The 19,391-nt window shown below is 49.6% G+C and overlaps 1 protein-coding gene across 2 annotated transcripts in view; it reads right to left on the reverse strand.

Annotated features, from left to right (window-relative positions):
* Positions 1-19,391, reverse strand: part of Smg5 (SMG5 nonsense mediated mRNA decay factor) — a 31,542-nt gene that overhangs the window by 8,527 nt on the left and 3,624 nt on the right. Inside the window, exons 2-15 of one of the 2 annotated variants that reach the window (XM_005411667.2) lie at positions 17,010-17,108; positions 15,377-15,500; positions 14,955-15,111; positions 11,810-11,899; positions 10,521-10,610; positions 9,788-9,866; positions 6,353-6,478; positions 6,199-6,267; positions 5,373-5,581; positions 4,632-4,769; positions 3,888-4,493; positions 2,351-2,526; positions 909-984; positions 146-321 (exon numbers count right to left, since the gene is read on the reverse strand). In XM_005411667.2, the coding sequence (XP_005411724.1) occupies positions 146-321; positions 909-984; positions 2,351-2,526; positions 3,888-4,493; positions 4,632-4,769; positions 5,373-5,581; positions 6,199-6,267; positions 6,353-6,478; positions 9,788-9,866; positions 10,521-10,610; positions 11,810-11,899; positions 14,955-15,111; positions 15,377-15,500; positions 17,010-17,108 (2,215 nt within the window). Of the gene's footprint in view, positions 1-145; positions 322-908; positions 985-2,350; positions 2,527-3,887; positions 4,494-4,631; positions 4,770-5,372; positions 5,582-6,198; positions 6,268-6,352; positions 6,479-9,787; positions 9,867-10,520; positions 10,611-11,809; positions 11,900-14,954; positions 15,112-15,376; positions 15,501-17,009; positions 17,109-19,391 lie in introns of those variants that run through there. The other variant, XM_013508269.1, reaches the window with a different exon arrangement.

The following is a 19,391-nucleotide window of genomic DNA, read 5'->3' on the forward strand; positions in this document are numbered from 1 at the left end:
AGGAGAAACCTCCGAAAGCAAGCCACCTGCAGGACGCCTGCCAAGCCAGGTGAGGGCACGCAGCCCCCAGCCCCAAGCCCTGTTTCACTGCTGAGCATGACTGATGTTAGCAGGCAGTGCCTGTGGCCCAGGACGAGCCCCTCACCTCTTCTAAGGCGCTGAGCAAGGGCCGATCTGCGTCAAAGTTGAAGCGTCTGTGAGCAGCCCGGAGGGGAGGCAGGTTGCGAAGTGCCATGTCCTCTGGGAGCAGCAGGCTGGAGGGGAGGTCAGGCAGTTCACAGCCTTCAAGGAGATCCTGGACCTCTGGACACAAGGCCAGGCCTGGGCAGAGAAAGGGTGCATCAGACCACCTGCACTAGGTAGCTGCCAGGCTCATGAGACAGGGGCATGGAGAACACCACACTAGGCCAAGCTCCAGGGCATCAGCGCTGGAGAACAAGGACAGCTTAGGCTGGGAATCGTACTAGACAGAAATAAGAGGACGGGCCCTGCAGGAATAGCCCTAGAGTCTAGGAGGGAAGGGCCAGACAGATGAGTTCTGGAGGTCAAAGTCAATTCTTTTTTGTCTGCAACAGGGTCTCACTGTGTAGTCCAGGCTGGCCTAGAACTGATAATCCTGCCTCAGCCTCCAACTTAATTCTTAAGGTCCACAGGAGCAGGCCCTTCACTGTGCTCTTGCCGTCCCTGCTCCCCCACACCCTTTGGCAGACCAGGCCACCTGCCCACAGTGGGGCAGTGCTGGGACGGTAACTGGAGAGGCCTGGACCACACAATGACTGCTGTGTGTGAGGGAGGCCCACACTGCGTCCCATTAACCTCCTTACCCAAGGGCTGGGTTACAGGAGAGAGACGAACTAAGCCGGGCCAAAGGGAAAGGGAAGGGGGTGCAGTGCCAGGGACTCACTCACCAGACTCCTGGAGTTCACCAGCAGCAGGCAACAGATTCAGCAACACCGACAGGCGATTCCACAAACTCTGAGAGCTCTGGGAGAGGAGAGGGGAGGCTGTGAGCCAGGGGCAGTGCTGAGGAGCAGCAGTGAGGAAGGGAAGCACCTGCTAGGGCATCTGGGCTGCACGCAGAGGCTGAGGGACTCCACAGAAGTGAGAGGCCAGTAAACTCGTGGAGGACTCAGAAAGGGGAGCTGGGTCTGGAGAGCCTGGAGAAGGGGCACTTGCCACCCACTGACTGCTCCAGGAACAGACAAGGCAGTGAGGCCTCAGAAAGGACTTCCTGGATCCTGATAGTGGATAGTGGATCCTAAAAGCTGAGCGCTGGAGGTGGTGACATCTCTTCATTTAGCAGAAACCCTTCTTTATTTTTTCTCAGTACTAGGAATTTAACCCTGGGCCTTAGCACTAATCTTTAACCCCAACCCATTTTTATTTTTTAAATTCAGACAGGCTCTTGCTGAGTCACTAAGTTGCCCGGGCTGGGCTCGAACTCGGCAGTCCTCCTGCTTCAGCCTTCTAGAGGGCTGAGATTACAGGCCTGTGCTGCCACACCCAGCTGCAGAAACCTTTTCTTTCACTCCTCCTTCTGTGTTCCTATCCTGACACAGGCCTCTAGGGATATGACCAGCATCAGCACCACACCCCCCCATGACTAATGACTGAGTAACTAGCTGTCCTCAGAGATGCATATACACCCAAGGGTGTGCCTGGCCCTGACCCAGCTCCCATCTAGGTAAGGGGGTGGCCCGCAGCAAAGCAGGAGAGCTCTTACAGGAAACACTCCACATGTAAGCTCTGGGAATGACAGGCTAAAGACTGAGGCTCTAAGCTGGGCATGGTGGTACACACCTGTAGTTCCAGCACTTGGGAGCCTGAGCCAGGAGGATCATGCATTTGAGACTAGTTTAGGCCACTTAGTAAGTTCAAGACGTAGTGAAACTCTGTCTTAAAAATCCGAAATGGGGCTTGAGGGGGCGGTACTAAGGCTCTGAACCCAAGAACAAAGTACAGGAGAAATCCCAGACCAGCAAGCCCAACACCACCAGCATCTCTGTGCAGCTTCCTCCAGCTGCTGCCCCTACCCACAACACCTTCTCAACCTCTGTCCGAAGTTCTTCCTTCTTGTGTCACTCTTTTCTGGATTCTGTACTATTCACTGCGCTTGGCCTCGCGCACACACACACTCACTGACATTACTCACAATGGCGGGCATTATGCCCAGGACTGGGGAGAGAAAACAGCACAACTGGCTCTCTCACAGCTCCCCAGCCACAGGCTTTGCGGACCAGACTGTGCCCATGGCCACCCCACCCCGCCCAGCATTTGGCAGACCATGGAGGAGTTCCCGGCCTCTCTCCTCCAACACCAGGACCCCTTGCGGGAGCGGGGAGGGCAACACCTGTGCACACACGACGATGAGGTCAGGGTTGGTCCGTAGCCAGTCCAGGAAGATCTTCACAGCAGGAAGCAGGCCCTCAGCAGTTAGGACCTGCAGCTTCTCCTGTAGGCTGCGCTCATTACGACATGATCGCCCGCTGGACTCGCTGCCCTCTGACTCGGAGCCCTCCTCAGAGGCTGGGGGCAAGGGGAGAACAGCGTGAACAATGAACAGCAGTTGGCAACAGCCTCAGCTGCCACCTGATCCAGACTCTTCTGAAAAATTCTGGTACAAAAGAGGTGTGGATTCAGGGTCAAACTCCTGACTAATTTTTCCAGGCCCATTAACTGGCTGCTTTTAAACCAAGAGGCCAGTGCCTTTTAGTATGATTCTTTCAGACTCAAGCTATGTATAAAGCTGCTCTGTAGCAATTCACTCAGCCAGCATTTAAGTGCTTACTCTGCTGGAAGGGCTACAAGACAGAGAAAGCAAGGGGCACAGGGCCCAACCATTCTTGTCACCTCCCAGCTCTTCTCTGTCTGGCAAAACACTTGGCAGGTCACTTCACCTCTCTGAGCAACAGCACCCACATTTCCTTCAGTCATTCAAATGTCTCAAGCCCCACCCCTGTGCCCAAGTACTGTGTTAGTGCCAGGGACACACACTGGCCTGCCCTGCAGCAGCTCACGGTACTGCAGGAAGACGGACAGGTCTGCAGACTGCCTCGCCAGGGTAACGGCAAGGGGCTGTGGCAGAGCCGGCAGCCACAGGAGCCCACAGAACACGAATCTAAGCGGGCTGTAGGGGAATCCCAAACCAAATGACTTATTCTGAGCCCGGGCACCCTACACACATGCTCTGCCACTGAGGTACACCCCTAGCTCCAAATTACTTTTAAACTATAATCTAGGGGGCAAATAAGACTTAGCCAAGTGACTGGCTTTGGACAAGGAAGGAAAAGCTATGTTCCAGAGAGAGGTAGCCCACGTACAAAAGTATGGAAGTAAAAGATAGCCTTTGCAGCAAGGACACTAACTTTTCCACCAGAAGACTGCTGTGGAAGCCAGAAAAAAAGACAACATCCTAGAAGAGTCTAGCCCAATAATGGCAAACCTTTTAGAGCTTTCAGTGATATAAACAGCCTGCTGTAGCATGTGTGCGACAGGTTCGCCACCACTGGTCTAGCCTAATACTGGGCACAGAGTTTGGCTAACTAATACTGCTGTGATTAAGTGCTCCTCCTGCCTCAGTGAAAGCCTCACTCCAACCCACTGCATTGATGGGGCCCTGGAGGGACCAGGGGAAGAAGCTGCAGCTGCAAATGCATGGGGAAGACAGCCCCACACCACTGGGTAGCACTGAGTAGGAGAGAAGTTAAAGCCAGGAGATGAGTTGGAGGCTGGAAACGAGGACGTAAACAGGTGAGAACGTCCCAGGAACAAACCCCTGGGTTATACTACAGTGAGGCAGCAGGGTGGAAATGAAAAGCCGCTCACAGAGAAGAAAGGGGCTTTCTCGAGCGAAGGCCTGTGGTAGGGAGATGCAGAGGCCCAGGTACCTGGCTCAGAGGGCTTATCCACATCCCCATTGACACAGGGCCTGCAGTCGGCCAAGGCGTGAGGTGCAGCAGTGGGCTGCAGGAGCAGGTTGCTGAAGGTGGGAGCCAGCCGGAAGCAGCGCTTGGTCTGGAACATCTGGGTGGACATGGCTTGCAGATTGCTGGCAATGCTAGCTTCACTGGGGCCCAGGGGGCCATTGAGGGAATCAGGAGCCTCTGATCTGGCCCGAGGGGGCTCCACAGCTGGGGACCTGGTCCCCTCCTCATCCTCCATATCTTCCAGGTCTGACCGGGACTCCTGGCTGTTCATTTCTGAGTCTGTCTCAGCATCAAAGGCTGTGCCCCCACCTTCCAGACTCTTGTCAGAGCCACTGTCCGAGCCTTCGCTGGCCCGGGCTGAGTCATGGCTTGAGTCTGATTCAAAGCCTTCACTCAGGTCACTGTCATCACCAGCTTTGGGTGGGTGGCGGTGGCGGCGGCGGCGGAGGCAGGAGAGGCGGGAGAACTTCCGGCTCTTCCTACCCTCACCCATGTGGGGTACTGTGGAAGGAGGTTCAGGATCTGGTTCCTCCTCTTTCTCCAGTGGTTCCTTGGACTCTGGCTCATCTGTGGAGACAGGAAAGTCAAGGGGAGCTCCGGAAAGAACGGAGCCTGGAGGCCGGATGGGGCTCTCCGACACCGCTTCCCCACTGAGTCTGTTCCTGCCCTCTCCAGCCTTATCCCAACCCTCCCATCCTCTCCCACCTGCACCGTCGCTCTGGAACGCTGGCACGGGGTTCTCGCCCTCTTCCAGCTCAGCCTGCAGTCGTATGTTGACGTGGTTGACAAGGTGGGAGAAGAGGGCCAGGGTGAAAGCAATGGCTGCACTGTACTGCTTGGATCCTGAGGCAGGAGAGGTAGGCGTCAGGGGCCTGGCCCCAAGTGAGGAGCAGGTAGCATCAATTCCAACCCTGCCTCACCCACGCTCAATTCACCCAAGGATTCACGACTCTGCCAAGCTCCTTCTAAGGTAAAAAGCCTTGCCAAGTCCCAAGAGCATCACCTTCCTGCACTCCAGAATGCACCAGCTCACCCTACACTCCCTCATGCAAGTGTCCTCTTATCTAAGCTCATCCTTCCTGGCTTCAAAGCCCCCGAGAGCCCAAGAGCCTTTATACACACACACACACTTCTACCAGAAAGGTTCCTGAGTGCCTGAGTGACCCTGAAGCAAGGTATAAAATCTGACTGGCTCCTCAGCTGAGCTTGCTGGCCTCATCCCACCCTGCCCCCAGCCAGCCTGTGGGAGGGGACACACTGCTGCCTCTGCTCATTCCCAGCAGGTGCCACACGGTAGGCTCTGCACCCTTCACTCTCTCACAGCCAGCCAGTGACACGGGCAGTGAAAGTGCTTCTCACAGGAGGAAGTTTACCAATAAGGAGCTGCAAAAAACAGCAGAAAACCCCAACGTAGGGGCTGGGACTGGGGACCACAAGGAAGGTTACCTGCTCTCTTCAGGCTGTGCACACCCATGAGGCAGATGATGACCATCTGAAAGAGCAGCAGGTCTGGGAGGAAAGCATACCCACTCTCATACTCCTCCTCCTCCTCACTTGCCAGGCTGAGGTTGGGTGAGGAGGGCAGGTAGAAGAGACACAGGTTGAAGTCTTCCAGGACTGACTGGCAAAGTGAAGTGAGCTCAGAGTCAACAGAGCTACAGAAGGACAGAAGGAGAGGTCAGTAAGGGGAAGGAAAAAGCAAAGACTTGACAATACAAACTCAGAGAAAAAAGTAAAAGGACTTCAGAGACAGCGGGGGAGCTGGGGATTTAGCTCAGCAGCACAGCGCCTGCCTGGCAAGCTCAAGGTCGTGAGTTCGATTCCTGGTACAGGAAAAAAAAAAAAAAAAAAAAAAAAACAGAAACAGCGGGGGAGGGTGCCAGTATTGGACTGTTCTCCAAAGCAGACAAAATGAGGGTGTAACTCAGTGGCCGTGCTTGCCTAGCACACAGAATGCCTGGGCCAGGGTTCTATCCCCAGCATCACAAAACAAAACACAGCAAACAGAGCAAACAGTACGGGAAGGGTATGGGTGGCTTCCCATTCACCACTCCTGCAGCACCCATTAAGCACCCACTCTGTGCGGTAAGCTGCTATGAGCATGGGCACAGGACCCTCAGGCCCAACAGTGAGGGATGCCAAGGACGGCACAGCTGGCTAGAAGTCGTCCCATGGAGGGCAGAGCTCTGCTGTCCTCTGCCTCTGGAACCCATGTGTAGAGTGCAGTCTTGGCTGGGCCCTCGGGACACGGTGTTTGCTTCTCTTCACTCACCTGCTTTTGGGCTGCAGGAGGCTCTGCAGGTACATGAAGTTCACCAGCAACCTCTTAATGTCTTTGCATCTGCAATGATAGGGCCCCAGGTAAACGTGGAGCGGCCCCGCTGCACCGACAGCAGAAAGGAGGCACCGGCCTCAGCCCCACTCACCGCTTTCTGCCAGGAGAGAGTTTCCGAGTCTCACACTTCTTCAGCTGGTGGTACATTTTGGCTGCCTTATCATACAGCCGCTTGAGGTTCCCATAGGCCCCCTCAAAGGACACTTCTGACTGGATGCTGAGAAGACACAGGGGTGAGCTGTTGTGTCTTGGCAGGAGAGGTGGGGAGGGGAATGTCATTCTACTATGGCCTTCAGGACAAGGTTCCCAATAAGTCTCACCGCCCGCAGCCTCACCTTCCTTGTACATTCTCAGGTGAAATACACAACCTTCCAGTTTAATCTGAGTAAAGACAATGCTTTTACTTTCCTCCCTATATTCTCTGTGAAGGGGGCAATTTATCCTACTCTGTTACAAACTTAGTAACGCTGAAATACATATCCTAACTTTTAACAGGCAGCATTTAACAAGGATCTACTGCCAACAACTACAGTTACCTTATTGCCGTTAGTTCTCCCAGCATACATCCAAAGCTCACACTGAGTACCCACTGTGTCCAAGACATAGTGAACCCCAATACTATCCACACTAAAGGTGGAGAAACGGAGCTCAGAGAACAAGTACACGCCAAGGCCATACTGACAACACAAAGCACAGCAAAGTCTCCAATCCCCCATCTCACTACAAAACTAAGGACCTGCTAGACACAGCGGTGCACACATGTAATCCCAGCTACTCAGGAGGTAAAGGCAGGAGAATACAAGGTCAAGGGTAGCGTGCAGTTTAACAAGACCCCATCTCAAAATAAAATTAAACAAACCCAGCTGGGCGTGATGGAGCATACCCATAATCCCAGCACTCTGGGAGGCTGAGGCAGAGGATAGCCTTGAGTTCGAGGCCAGCCTGGGCCACATAATAAATTCAAGGCCAGCCTGAACCACACAGTGAGACTCTGCTCAAAAACAAGCAAATAAAAAAACCCAAAGGAAACAAAAGGACTCATGGAACCAGTGCCCTGGTGACAGCGGAGGACTTGGTACCAGTCACGCACTATACGACCTTGGGCCCTTAATTTCTCGGGCCTCAATTTCTGTAGTTTTATGAAGCCCCTGCCCGTTTTGTATTGTCACAAGATTACTGTGAAAACTCACCATTCATTCAGTCCATTAGTCAACAAATACTACATGGTGCAGGTTCCAGTTGAATTCAGAATTAGAAAATTTCGTTTGGTAAGATAGATAGATAGACAGATCGAAAGAATAAAATAAAATGAAAGGAAATAAAAACAGAAATATACTGATAAAAAAAATAAAATTTTTAAAAAGGGGTCTGTGCTTTAAAAAGGCATGGTGGCATTACCTGTAACCACAGGACTCAGGAGGTTGAGGCAGAAGAATTGCCATGAGTTTGAGGCCAGCCTGAGCTACAATATTGAGTTCAAAACCAGCCTGAACTACATAGCGAGACCCTGTCTCAAAAAAACAAAAACAAAAAAAAACAAAAAAAAGGCTGAGATAGGAGGATCACCGTGAATTTAAAGCCAGCCTAGGCTACATAAGTGAATTCAAGACCAGCCTGCACTATGGAGTGAGACTCCAGTTTCACAAAAAAGCAAATTAAAAAAGTAAAAAAAAAGGTCACATATGTCACAAGCCTGGTAATCATATTTTAAGAAGGCATGGCCTAGGGGCTGAGGATTTAGCTCAGCGGCACAGCGCCTGCCTGGCAAGTGCGAGGTCGTGAGCTCGATTCCTGGTACCAGAAAAAAAAAAAAAAAAGAAGGCATGGCCAAGTGTGGTGGGGCATGCCTGTAATCAGCACTTGGGAGCTGAGGAAGAAGGATCCCCACAACCTGGAGGCCACTCTGGGCTACTTAGTGAGTTCAAGGCCTGGAATAAATAGGGAAACCCTGTCTCAAAAAACAAAACAAAAAAACAAACAAAAAAGAAAGTATTAACATAGTAGTATGGTGTTGATCTAGAAGGGATGGTGAGGGCTGAGGATATAGCTCAGTGGCATAAGTGCCTGCCTGGCAAGCACAAGGTCCTGAGTTCGATTCCCGGTACAAAAAAAAAAAAAAAAAAAAACAACTAGAAGGAATGGTGTGTCCTAGGAGCTAATATTTTCTTGCCACAAAGAATAGGTTTCCTTTCCCAGGTGAAGGAAGGATCATAGCATGTTGAAATATGAGGCAGAATTAAGTACTTTACTGCTTTATAAGTAAATGTTTCACTACTTTACTATTTCAATTGACTTTTCTTTATTTTTTTTTTTTGAGATGGTGTCTTGCTGTGTAGCCCAGGCTGGCCTTGAACTCATGGTGATCCTCCTGCCTCAGCCTCCCAAGTGCTGGGATTACAGGTATGCACCACCACGCCCTGTTTGAATTCACTTTAGTCTCTGAAGACCACCCTACTCCCTTGGCTTACAGCCCAGACCATCTTCTACCCTCTCCTGAGAACAGCTAGCTTCTCCAACAGACTTCAGCCTCACTCCAGTGACGGGAAGCTTCCCTGGCAGTGCGTCTGCATTCTTCCTTCAGCAACAGCACTATGAGTTATCTATCTGCCTCATGGGCACTCAGTTATGGCACCTCAGTACCTTACATCTAAATAATTTTGGGTCCCCCAAAATTTGTATTTTTATTCTAAGAGCTGAGGGTCAGACTGCTGAGCAGGTTGCTCCACGCTTGTGCCGGGAGGCTTGTGCCTCCTCCCCTATCTATCCCACCAGGAGCTGAAGTTCCTCAGAGCAGGGGTGATAACAGCCAAGGCTTAAGAGCAGGGCTGGAGAAGAAGCTGGCGAACACTCACCAGTACCAGGAATTGAACTCACGACCTCGCACTTGCCAGGCAGGCGCTGTGTCGCTGAGCTAAATCCCCAGCCCTTTTTTTTGTGTCTTTTTGAGACAGGGTCTTGTTTTTCTTCTGGTACCAGGAATCGAATTCACAGCCTTGGGCTTTACAGGCACGCGCTTTGCCGCTGAGCTAAACCCCCAAGACAGGGTCTTGCTATACAGCTCAGGCAGGCCTTGAGCTCACTCTGTAGCCCAGGTTGGTCTCGAACTCTCAGTGATCCTCCTGCCTCAGCCTCCTGAGTGCTGGGATTACAGACACGCACCCCCACACCCAGCTTGCTCCATGCTTGTTATCACATTAACACACTGAAGCTTTAGAATCTTAAGGATCTTTTTATAGGCCACTTTGGTACCATTCTATCAAACATATCAAATTTGTTTTCTTGCAGGAAAAGACAGAAGTATTTTGCATAAAATAGCGTATGGTGATTTTGACTGCTTAAGTGCCTACGAATCCCTGTGGCTCTCTGAAAAGCAGCAGAGCTGTGTCAGGGACCCCTTGAATGGAGGGACCTCTTGATCTCGCCTCCTCCCCTATCTACCCCACCAGGAGCTGAAGTTCCTCACAGCAGGGGTGATAACAGCCAAGGCTTAAGAGCAGGGCTGGAGAAGAAGCTGGCGAACACTCACCAGCGCAGGTAGCAATACATGGCTTCCACGTTGTAGTACTTGCTGCCTGCAAGGGTGCCGAGCTGGTTGAAGGGCATTCCTGGAGAGAAAGCATCCATGCAGCATGAGTCAGTCAGTGCTCCCAGGCCAGACCCAACCAAGCTAAGCGCTAATAAACTCATGGGAGACCACCAGCTCAGTCTGCAGGCATCTCTGGTATCTCAGGTGATCAGCACCGTAACTCTGTTCCTCCCAAGTATTACTGGCCCTTCTTGCTTCTCATCAGCCTATTTCTGCCTGTTGTGCCAGGGTTACCTGCACCAATGTGTCCACTCCCACCGTGATTTTTCCAAGGATAATGGACCTCAATGGAGCCTTCTCCCTTCTCCTGGCTCCATTTTTTCACTTCTGCATTCCTTTCTACCCTACCTCTGTCATGGAATCATATCCCTTCTCCCACTGCACCTCCTGCGGGGAGAGCTGAAGTATCCTGTCCTCTTTCTACAAAGACCTCGTGGACAAGGGACCCACCTTCTCCCTTTCTCTTTTGTCTCACTCCTTCTTAGCTGAGACTCTCCCACTCCTCTATCTCCTACATGCTACGAGGTAGATGGGGGCACCAAGGTAAAGCATAAAAAAGCTGAGGGTGCCAAGGCCTCGGGGAAACAAGGAGGAGACTGTCTGCCATCTGAACAGCACTGTCTTCCTCTTGGAAATGCTACTGGTCAGGTGACCCCAGCAGGGGTTCACTTACCAATCTGGGGAGCTACTGACAGAGCTTGATAGTAGAATCTCTCGGCAAGCAGCTCGGTGTCTACACCAGCTAGTTCGTTCTGATAGCGTGCTACCGGACAGCAAGGAAGGGAGATGTAGTGACTCCATGTTTCAGAGAGGCCTCCCCTTCACTAGGAGCCCACTCCCAAGAGCTGCGACGAGAGCCTGAGCAAGGAGGCAGGCTGAGGGGTCTCTGGCACAGTCCTAAGCCTGTGTTACTACAGGCAAATTACCCACACGCTCTTCCTTGCTGGTCGGTTCAAAAGGTAAAGAGTACTTGGTGTTTGTAACGCAGAAAGGCATCTTGATTTTGTCTTCCCCATGAAGGGGAGCTGCAGTGTGTATAACAGATTGAAAATACCTCTGATACTTATTCTAGAATCCTACTGTACAGAATTCTACAAAGACATTGCTAAAGGTACTCCAGTCTACCCACTGTGAAATGTTTGCCCCCATGCATAATGCCCACAAAAAACCAAGAAAAGGCTAGAGGGAGACATCAGGGCCTTAAGTCTTTAAAAGGTAACACACCTCGCAGCCACACACCAGCCACTTAAAGAAGCACAGGCATTTACGAGGACTAGAGACTTAGGAGCCACAAAAAAAAGAGCACATTCTAGTCTCAAAACATCTGTCCAGCATGTAAGTGCTCCCTAAGGTCCTGCTGAAGTTCCTATTCATTTAAGAGCCCATAAAGATAAAAAGCTTCCAACAAGAAGAAAGATGAAGCCAGGTGTGGGAGGCTGAGGCAGGAGGATTACACTGCAAGTTTGAGGCCAGTCTGGGGTACATAGCGAGACCCTGTCTTCAGGAAAAAAAAAGAAGAAAGACAACAAGTTAAAATCTTTTTAACCCACTACTATAATAGAGATCATCCTGACTTCTCAAACCTCAAATGTGTTTCCCCTTTCCCATAAAGAGTGATCATTTGCGCCTAAGGCAGGCTGGTGAAACAAAGGATCACAGTAAGCAGACTAGAGCAGAAAAGCCAGCCGTGGTGGTGCATGCCTCTAACTCCAGCACTCCATAGCTGAGGCAGGAGGATCACGACTTCAGGATGGCCTGGGTTACAGAATGAGACCCTATCTAAAAGAGCAAACTTTTAGATTTGTTCTTTTAGAACAAAAGAAAGACTGGAAGAGAAAAATTATCAGAAGCCAAACTGTTTCTTCTGCTCTCTAATCACGTAAAAGGTGGTATTAACCACTGAAGTAGCTTAGTTCTGTCCTACAGCCCAAAAGAAAGGAAACAAAAGGCCCAAATTCTTACAAAGATCCCCCAGGTACACCAGACATCGGTGGCAAGCCATCTGTGCCCAGTCCATCTCCTTCCCTGAGGCAGATATTGGCTTCTTGCATCCTGAAAGAGAGAAGGAAACAAGTTTATGAGCATCTCTGCCCTCACCTGGGTGGGAATGCTTTCCCAGGTCAAAAAAGGAGACAGAGCACAGGGCCATCCTTAGAACCCTGACTTCTGGGGCAGAGCAGGTGCTCATCTAAGATTCAGGTAGAGACACAGACGCACAGGTAGGACTCATTTGCAGGACAGGAAGGAACTGGACAGGGAAGGTTGGGCTTTAACCCAGAACAGGGCCCTAGAGGAAGGTCATTTGAACAGGAGGAGATCCGCTCCTGTATCAGAAAGACTGAGTGCCTTGTATAGAAGCTACCTATGTAAAGATAGAAAGTCTAGTATGAAGGGAAGCTAACTTGCCAAAAAAGTGAATGTAAGTGAGCCCAAGGAAAAGTTCCTCGCCTATGCCTAGCGGAGGGGTACCCAGAGGCAACAGCAGCCACTGGTCTACCCATGAAGGAGACAAGTGAGCTTGCCTCAAGGACTGGTGACAGCAAAAGCTGAATATGCCTGGGCTATCGTCCTCCCGTTACCCAGCCTGTAATCTCAGTTCAGAGAATTTCAGCTCGTTTCAGCCAATTTCCTCCCATGCCAGGCACCAGTATAAATGTTCACAGCATTAACAAATACCATAGCAGTCCTGGAGACCACTGCTACTTTCCTCTCACAGCAGAAATCTAAGTCACACAGCTGGTAAATGGCACAGCTGAGATTCAAAAAGGAATCTGAAGCTAGGAGGGTAATGAAAGCCTCTAATCCCAGCATTCTGGGTGCAGAGGCAGGAGGATCACCATGAGTTCAAGGTCAGCCTGGGCTACGTAGCAAGACCCTATCTCCAAAAAAAAAGCAATCTGAGCCAAGTGTGATAGTCCAGACCAACAATATCAGAATTTAGAAGGCTGAAGCAGGAAGATCATGAGCTTTTGAGGCAAGCCTGGGCTACCTAGCAAGATCTTGTCTCAAAAAGCCAAAAACTAAACCAATGCAAAATGAAACCAAAAAGCAGCCTGAGGCATGTGGTGCCAGCCTATAACTCCAGCACTCGGGAAGTTGAGGCAGGAGGATCATTGCAAATTCAAGATCAGCCTGGGCTACAAAGTAAGCTCAAGGCTAGCCTGAACTGCATAGGAAGACCCTGTCTCAAAAAGACAAAAAACTGGCCAGGGATATAGCTCAGTGGCACAAGAGCCTGCCTGACAAGTGCAAGGTCCTGAGTTCAATTCCCAGTACCAAAAAAAAAAAAAAAAAGACAAAAAACAAACCGAAAAAATAAAACCAGCCTGGTCCATCATCCCTTAGGTTACTCCACCTTGGATCCTCTCCTAGTTTTGCAACTCCCATTCTGTAAAGTACTCCCCAAAACTTCCCACAGATACCTCTTAGCTGGCTGAACAAAAACTATCAGAGAAAAACTATCACTGCTGGGAACTGACCTTCTGGAGTTCTCTGGAGCTCTGGACCACCTCTGGCTAACTGGTGAATCCTGCAGACGCCACCTCAGCATAACGCTGGTGTGTGGTGCTGGGGATGGAGCCAGGTACATGCATGCTAGCCAGATACTGGGGCACTGAGCTCCAGCCGCAGAGCCCTGTTGTTTCAGATGTATTATGCATACAAAGCACAGATGCTCGGCTTCTGACCAGCAAATGTTGCCATGTGGTTGGTGGCAAAGCCATGACCTCCACTGCTGAGCCAGGATGCCTGTCCTGACAAGGGTGGTGACATGGCTGTAGGGAAGAAGGGACCACGACAGTAAGAGTTGGGGAGCAGCTCTAAAAAGTAGCTCAGCAGGTGTGGTGGCACACACCTGTAATCTCAGCACCCGGGAGGCTAAGGTAGAAGGATCACTGCAAGTTCAAGGACAGTCTGGGCTACAAAGTGAGCTGAAGGCCAGCCTGAACTGCATAGTGAGACTGTCAAAAAAAAAAAAAGACTGAACCAAGCCAGGTTGTGGTGGTGCACGCCTGTAATCCCAGCACTCAGGAGGCTGAAGCAGGAGGATCTCCATGAGTTCAAGGCCAGCCTGAGCTACATAGTGAGACCCTATCTCAAAAAAAAAAAAAAAAAAAAAAAAGGTTGAACCAAAGAGAAAACTACCAACTAGAACTGAAGTAAAACTACAGCCAGTACCTCAATTAACTGAAAAGGGATTCACACTATCTTGAAAGAATGTCCATCATTTTCCAATGTTTTCAAAGACCTCAATTTTTTCTTTTTTGGGACAGGGGCTCCCTATATAGTTCAGGCTAGCCTTGAACTCACTATATCATTGAGGCCCACCTTAAACTTGTGACAATCCTCCTGCCTCAGCCTCCTGTATTAGGATTATAGGCATGTGCCACCACACCTGGCCAGAGAGTTCAGTATTTTCATGAAACACTGGGAAACAATCTTTAAAGTCAAAGGAAACAGTGCCACCAAATTTCAACTCAGAGAAGAAACATAATTAATGCCACCTGCCAGAACTACTCTAGAGCCTTTGCCTAGATAGGTTCCCTCCCTTGCCTCCATAGGTTCATAATCGCAGGGCTCTTGCCTTAACATCTCTACCCTGACTCATACGCTTGTATGGGACACATCCAAGTTTCATGAAGCATTTGTAGGTGTGCCCAGAACTCTCTTTGTCAGGCTGGGTCACAAGCTGCACAAACCCTGAGAGACACAAAGGCCAGAGAAAAGCATGAGAACTTACTTACTTCTCATACCACCTTCTGGACACTAAGAATGATATTGCATGCCTGTAATCTCAACACCCAGGAGGCTGAGGCAGGAGGATATCCATGAGTTGAAGGTCAGGATCGGGTATATAGTGAGTTCTAACCTGAACTACATAGGAAGACCGTGTCTCAAAAAAGCAAACAGCTGGGCATGTGGCGAACACCTATAATCCAAATCCCAGCACTTGGGAGGCTGAGGTAGGAGGATGACTGCAAATTCTAGGCCAGCCTGTGCTACATAGTGAACTCAAGGCCAGTTTGAACTGCACAGCGAGACCCTGTCTCAAAAAAACCAAACCAAAACAAACAAACAAAACAAAGAACATCTTTCAGGTCTCACTGACCTATGAGGGGGTCGGTGACATGAGTCCAGTCAATGCAGCACTGCAGCTCCAGCTGGTAGTGGGACTGAATATAGAGGAGGAGATGCTGGTAGAAGCCAATACCAGCAACCAGGTGTGTCCTATAGGCACATTCCAAGGTGCTCCGGCTGTGGATGTGCTGGAGGTTGGCAAAAGAAGGGGCTGGCTCAGTAACAAGTCAGAGTACCACTCCCCTCTCCCTCAATCCCTTCATCTTACTGAGGAAATAAACTTTAACTTCCCTGGCCCTGGAACCTCAACCATGTCTTCTCCAAGCCCAGCCTTTATTTCCATCTGAAAAATCTGACCCCTCCTTTCTGCCATTTTTTTGTGGGCTACTCTGGACCCACTTTGCTAGCTGAATCTTCCTTCCTTAGCTTCCACATTCTAGGCCCTCATCTTACCTTTTTGTTCGTCTTAATGAGCTGGATAACTTCATAGTACACCTTTCTCCACAGCAGTTCCTCAGCCTTCCTCCCATAATCAACTGGATGGAGGAACATAAGCTTGACGCAGAGCTCGCGCAGCCTGTGAGGGAAGGCAGCATGAGAGACTGCCCATCCCACGGCAGGGGCACAGGAAGTAAGGGTTGGAAGCATGCGCACTACCCCCACTAATAAGTCTACATCCAGGGTAAGCATGAACACAACAGTAATGGTCTAAGAAAGCAGTGGGAATAACAAAGGACAGAAGTAGAAAGCAATCAGAATTTCAATACTATTCATTCCCCCGCCCCTTCTCTCCTTTGTCTCCCCTTTCTTTCCCTTCATTGTGCAGTATGGCTAATTACTTTAACTCATATATCACTTTTTTTTTTTAGAGACAGGGTTTCACTATGTAGTTCAGGCTGGCCTGGACTCACTGCATAGCCTAGGTTGGCCTCAAACTTACAGCAATGCTCCTGCCTCAGTTTCCCGAGGGCTGAGATTACAGGCATGCACCACCACACCTGGCCCTCATAAATCGTTCTTTTACGTGTCTGTAGTGTGGAGGATCAAACTGAGGGCTTCCCAGGCACTCCACTACTGAGCCACAGTCTCCATTTCTTTTTATTTTGAGGTCTTGCTAAGTTGCTTATGCTGGCCTTGAATTTATAATCCTGTCTAACTTTCCCAAGCAGCTAGGGTTATAGGCATGTGCCACCAAACCCAGCTCCTATGTATTCCTTTTTTGTTTTCTTTTTTTCTGGTACAGGGAATCGAACTCAGGACCTTGCACTTGCCAGGCAGGCACTTGTGTCACTGAGCTATATCCTCAGCCCCTGTATTCCTTGTATGTATGTGTGTGTGTGTGTGAGAGAGAGAGAGAGAGAGAGGGAGAAAGAGAAAGAGAGAGAGAGACAGGGTCTCACTATGCAGTTCAGACTGGCCTTGAGCTCACTTTGTAGCCCAAGCTGGTCTGGAACTCGCAATGGTCCTCCTGCCTCAGCCTCCCGAGTGCTGGGATTACAGGTGCGCACCACCACGCCCGGCTGTATTCCTTTTTGAAACAAGATCTCACTGTGTTGCCTAAACTGGTCTTGAAATCAAACTGGCCTCAAACTGGCATTCTCTTGGCTCAGCCTCCCAGATGTTGGGATTACACCAGGCCCGGCTTTGTATGCCATTATTATGGCACCAGCCCAACAGACGGAGGAGGACCCCCCGCCCCCCAGCTCCTCTTTTGTTTTTAAGGGAGGAGAAACAAAAACAAAAGCCAGAAAGCTGGGCATGGTGGCACATGCCTGTAACTCCAGCCCTTGGGAGGCTGAGGCAAGAGGATGGCTGGGAGTCTGAAGCCACTCTAGGTTACATAGTGAGTTTAAAGCCATCCTGCACTAACAGCAAGATCCTATCTCAAAAAAAACCCAAAAATAAATAAGAACTTTAATTTGGCTCACACCCATCTCCTCCCTTAGGAAGGCAAAAGGTTTCACTGCCCATTATGGTCCCTTGAGGTCCAGAGATAAAAGAAAACACATGTTTATATCCAGCAGGGTTTCCGGTAGAGTCGGGCAGGGAAACAGTAAGGATCTGTGGTTTTGAGTCTCCAGCTTACTTGTTCCTCAGGCTAATGTTCTCAGGTTTGAACACTTCTTGATAAGCGGTTTTGTTGCAAAGAATGAGGTCAAGTCGATGCACAGCCTCCACCACAGCCCTGCAAGGAAACACAGGCAAAGAGCCCTGAGCCACGTGCATAGATCATCTCAGATGCTAATTCAAAGTAGAAGCTAACAAAGCAGGGATGAAGAAAGCAGGAGCGATGCACATAACAAAATGATTACAGTCTCCATCCTGATATGGCAGCCCCCAGCCAGAGACTATGTGGCAATGACAGAGATAATTTCAGGTGTCACAACATGGGGGCCACTGAGGCTGCTCCTGGAATCTAGGAGGTGCTACTAGACATCCTGCAATGCATAGGTCAGGCCGCCCTAAGAAAGAATTACCCTGCCCAAATGTCAATACTGCCAAGGTAGAGAAACTCTTATGATATCAGAAAGCAGACTCTCTCAATGCGCAGGCCGTGATGCCAGGTAGAAAATCTACAGTCTGTGCCCTTTAAAGGCTGTGTCTTCGGGCCAATTACCTAACCTTTTTAAAAAAGTTCTCACATCAAACCCAGCGTGGTGGCTCATGCCTGTAATCCCAGTACTTGGGAGGTTGAGGCAGGACGATCACTGCGAGTCCAAGGCCAGCCTGAACTGCATAGTGAAATCCTACCTCAAAACGATAAATAAATACATAGAAGTTATCATATCAAAATATGTGTAGATAATAATAGCATAGACTCAGAAGACTGTTGTGAGGATTAAATACAATCATCTGCAAAGAGCTTTCAAATATAGTAAGCATTCAACAAAGAATGGTGGAATGAATTACTATACAAGGATTTATGGTGGTGGTGCACACCTTTAATCCCAGCACTTGGTAGGCTGAGGCAGGAGGATCATTGCGAGTTTGAGACCAGCCTGGGCTACAAAGTAAGCTCAAGGACAGCCTGAACTGCAAACTGAGACTCTGTCTCAAAAAAAAAAAAGATTTGCTTCGTAATTGCAGAGTAGGTGAAACTAGGGAGAACTCCAGAGCTGCTCAGTTGTAAAGTCTCCTGGTTTCTGCTAAAGGATTATTTGTACATACAGCACAGTGGCCAGTAGCTAAGGAGTGTAGGCTTGGAACCAGATTGCCTCAGTTTAAATCCTATCATTCTCCCTTTTTCTGAAACAGGGCCTCAATATGTAGTCCAGACTGGAACTGTGTAGCCTAGGCTCACATAGAACTTGTGGTGATACTCCTGCCTCAGCCTCCTGAGTGCTGGGATTACAGGCATGTGCCATCTTGGCCGGCCTATCTCTATTTCTTACCAGCTATGAAGTTCTGAACCAAACACCTAATTTCCTTAAATCTCAGTTCATCCTATAAAACTGGGAATAACAAAATCAATCAGCTAAATGGTAAAAGGCGAAAGATTTATCCGACCTGAAGAGAAACCAGAGTATCAATCACCTATTTGGGAGGATTAAATCAGCTAGTACATAAACCACTTATGACAGTGCCTGCTGCTAGCTAGTAAACACCCAGCATTTCTTAGTTTCCCTCCTTTCTGTGACAAGTTTCAGGGGGAGACTCCAAACAGTAAGAGATGTCTGGCACTGCAGCAAGTAAGAATCACAGAAACGACAGTGGATGGCCAACAAGCCCCAGAGGGATATGTCATCTCTGGAAGGGTAAAACCCAGAGGACCATAGACAGCAGCTGTGAAAACACATGTATCAGACACAGCTGTGGACATGAGAGCAACATAAAAACAAGAGTGATCATTCTCCGAAAACCAAATGCGCTTCTGAGCCAGGAAAAGTGGGCCACAGCAGGTCAGTGCTCCACAGTGATGATGGCTCCGATGGTATACCACTAAGAGTTGTCCTGTACAGGGCCAAGTGACTGCCAGAACTCAGGATGAAGGGTGGAATGGTAATCACAGCCTCTCACAGGCCATCTTGAGAGCTCAGCATTTCTCCAAACACTTTCTGGGCTGCCTAGAGAGGGAAGCCAAGTCCTTTGAGCTCTAGATGCCAGGGCAGCAGCAGTGATTTACTTGATACTAGCTTACTTCACAGCACAGGGCTTTTTTGCTTTTAAGAGACAGGGTTTACTGACTGTGTTCCAAGGGTGGCCTCAAACTCTTGGAGTCAAGATCAAGAGATCCTTCTGCCTCAGCCTGTTCAGTAGCTGAGGCTCACACCTCTGTCCCTGGCAGGGCAGGGGAGGGCTCTTAACTTCAGCGCTGTAGGCAGATCTCATAAGAGTAGCATTTTTTTTTTTCCTTTTAGCACTAGGGACTGAACTAAGGGCTTTCACTAAACTACAATGTCAGCCAAAGGGTTGCTTTTTATGGAAAACTCAAACTCTTGGGGCTAGGGATTTAGCTCAGCGGCACAGC

Source organism: Chinchilla lanigera, unplaced genomic scaffold (assembly GCF_000276665.1).
Source record: "Chinchilla lanigera isolate Chin_1 unplaced genomic scaffold, ChiLan1.0 scaffold00144, whole genome shotgun sequence".
NCBI lineage: Eukaryota > Metazoa > Chordata > Mammalia > Rodentia > Chinchillidae > Chinchilla > Chinchilla lanigera.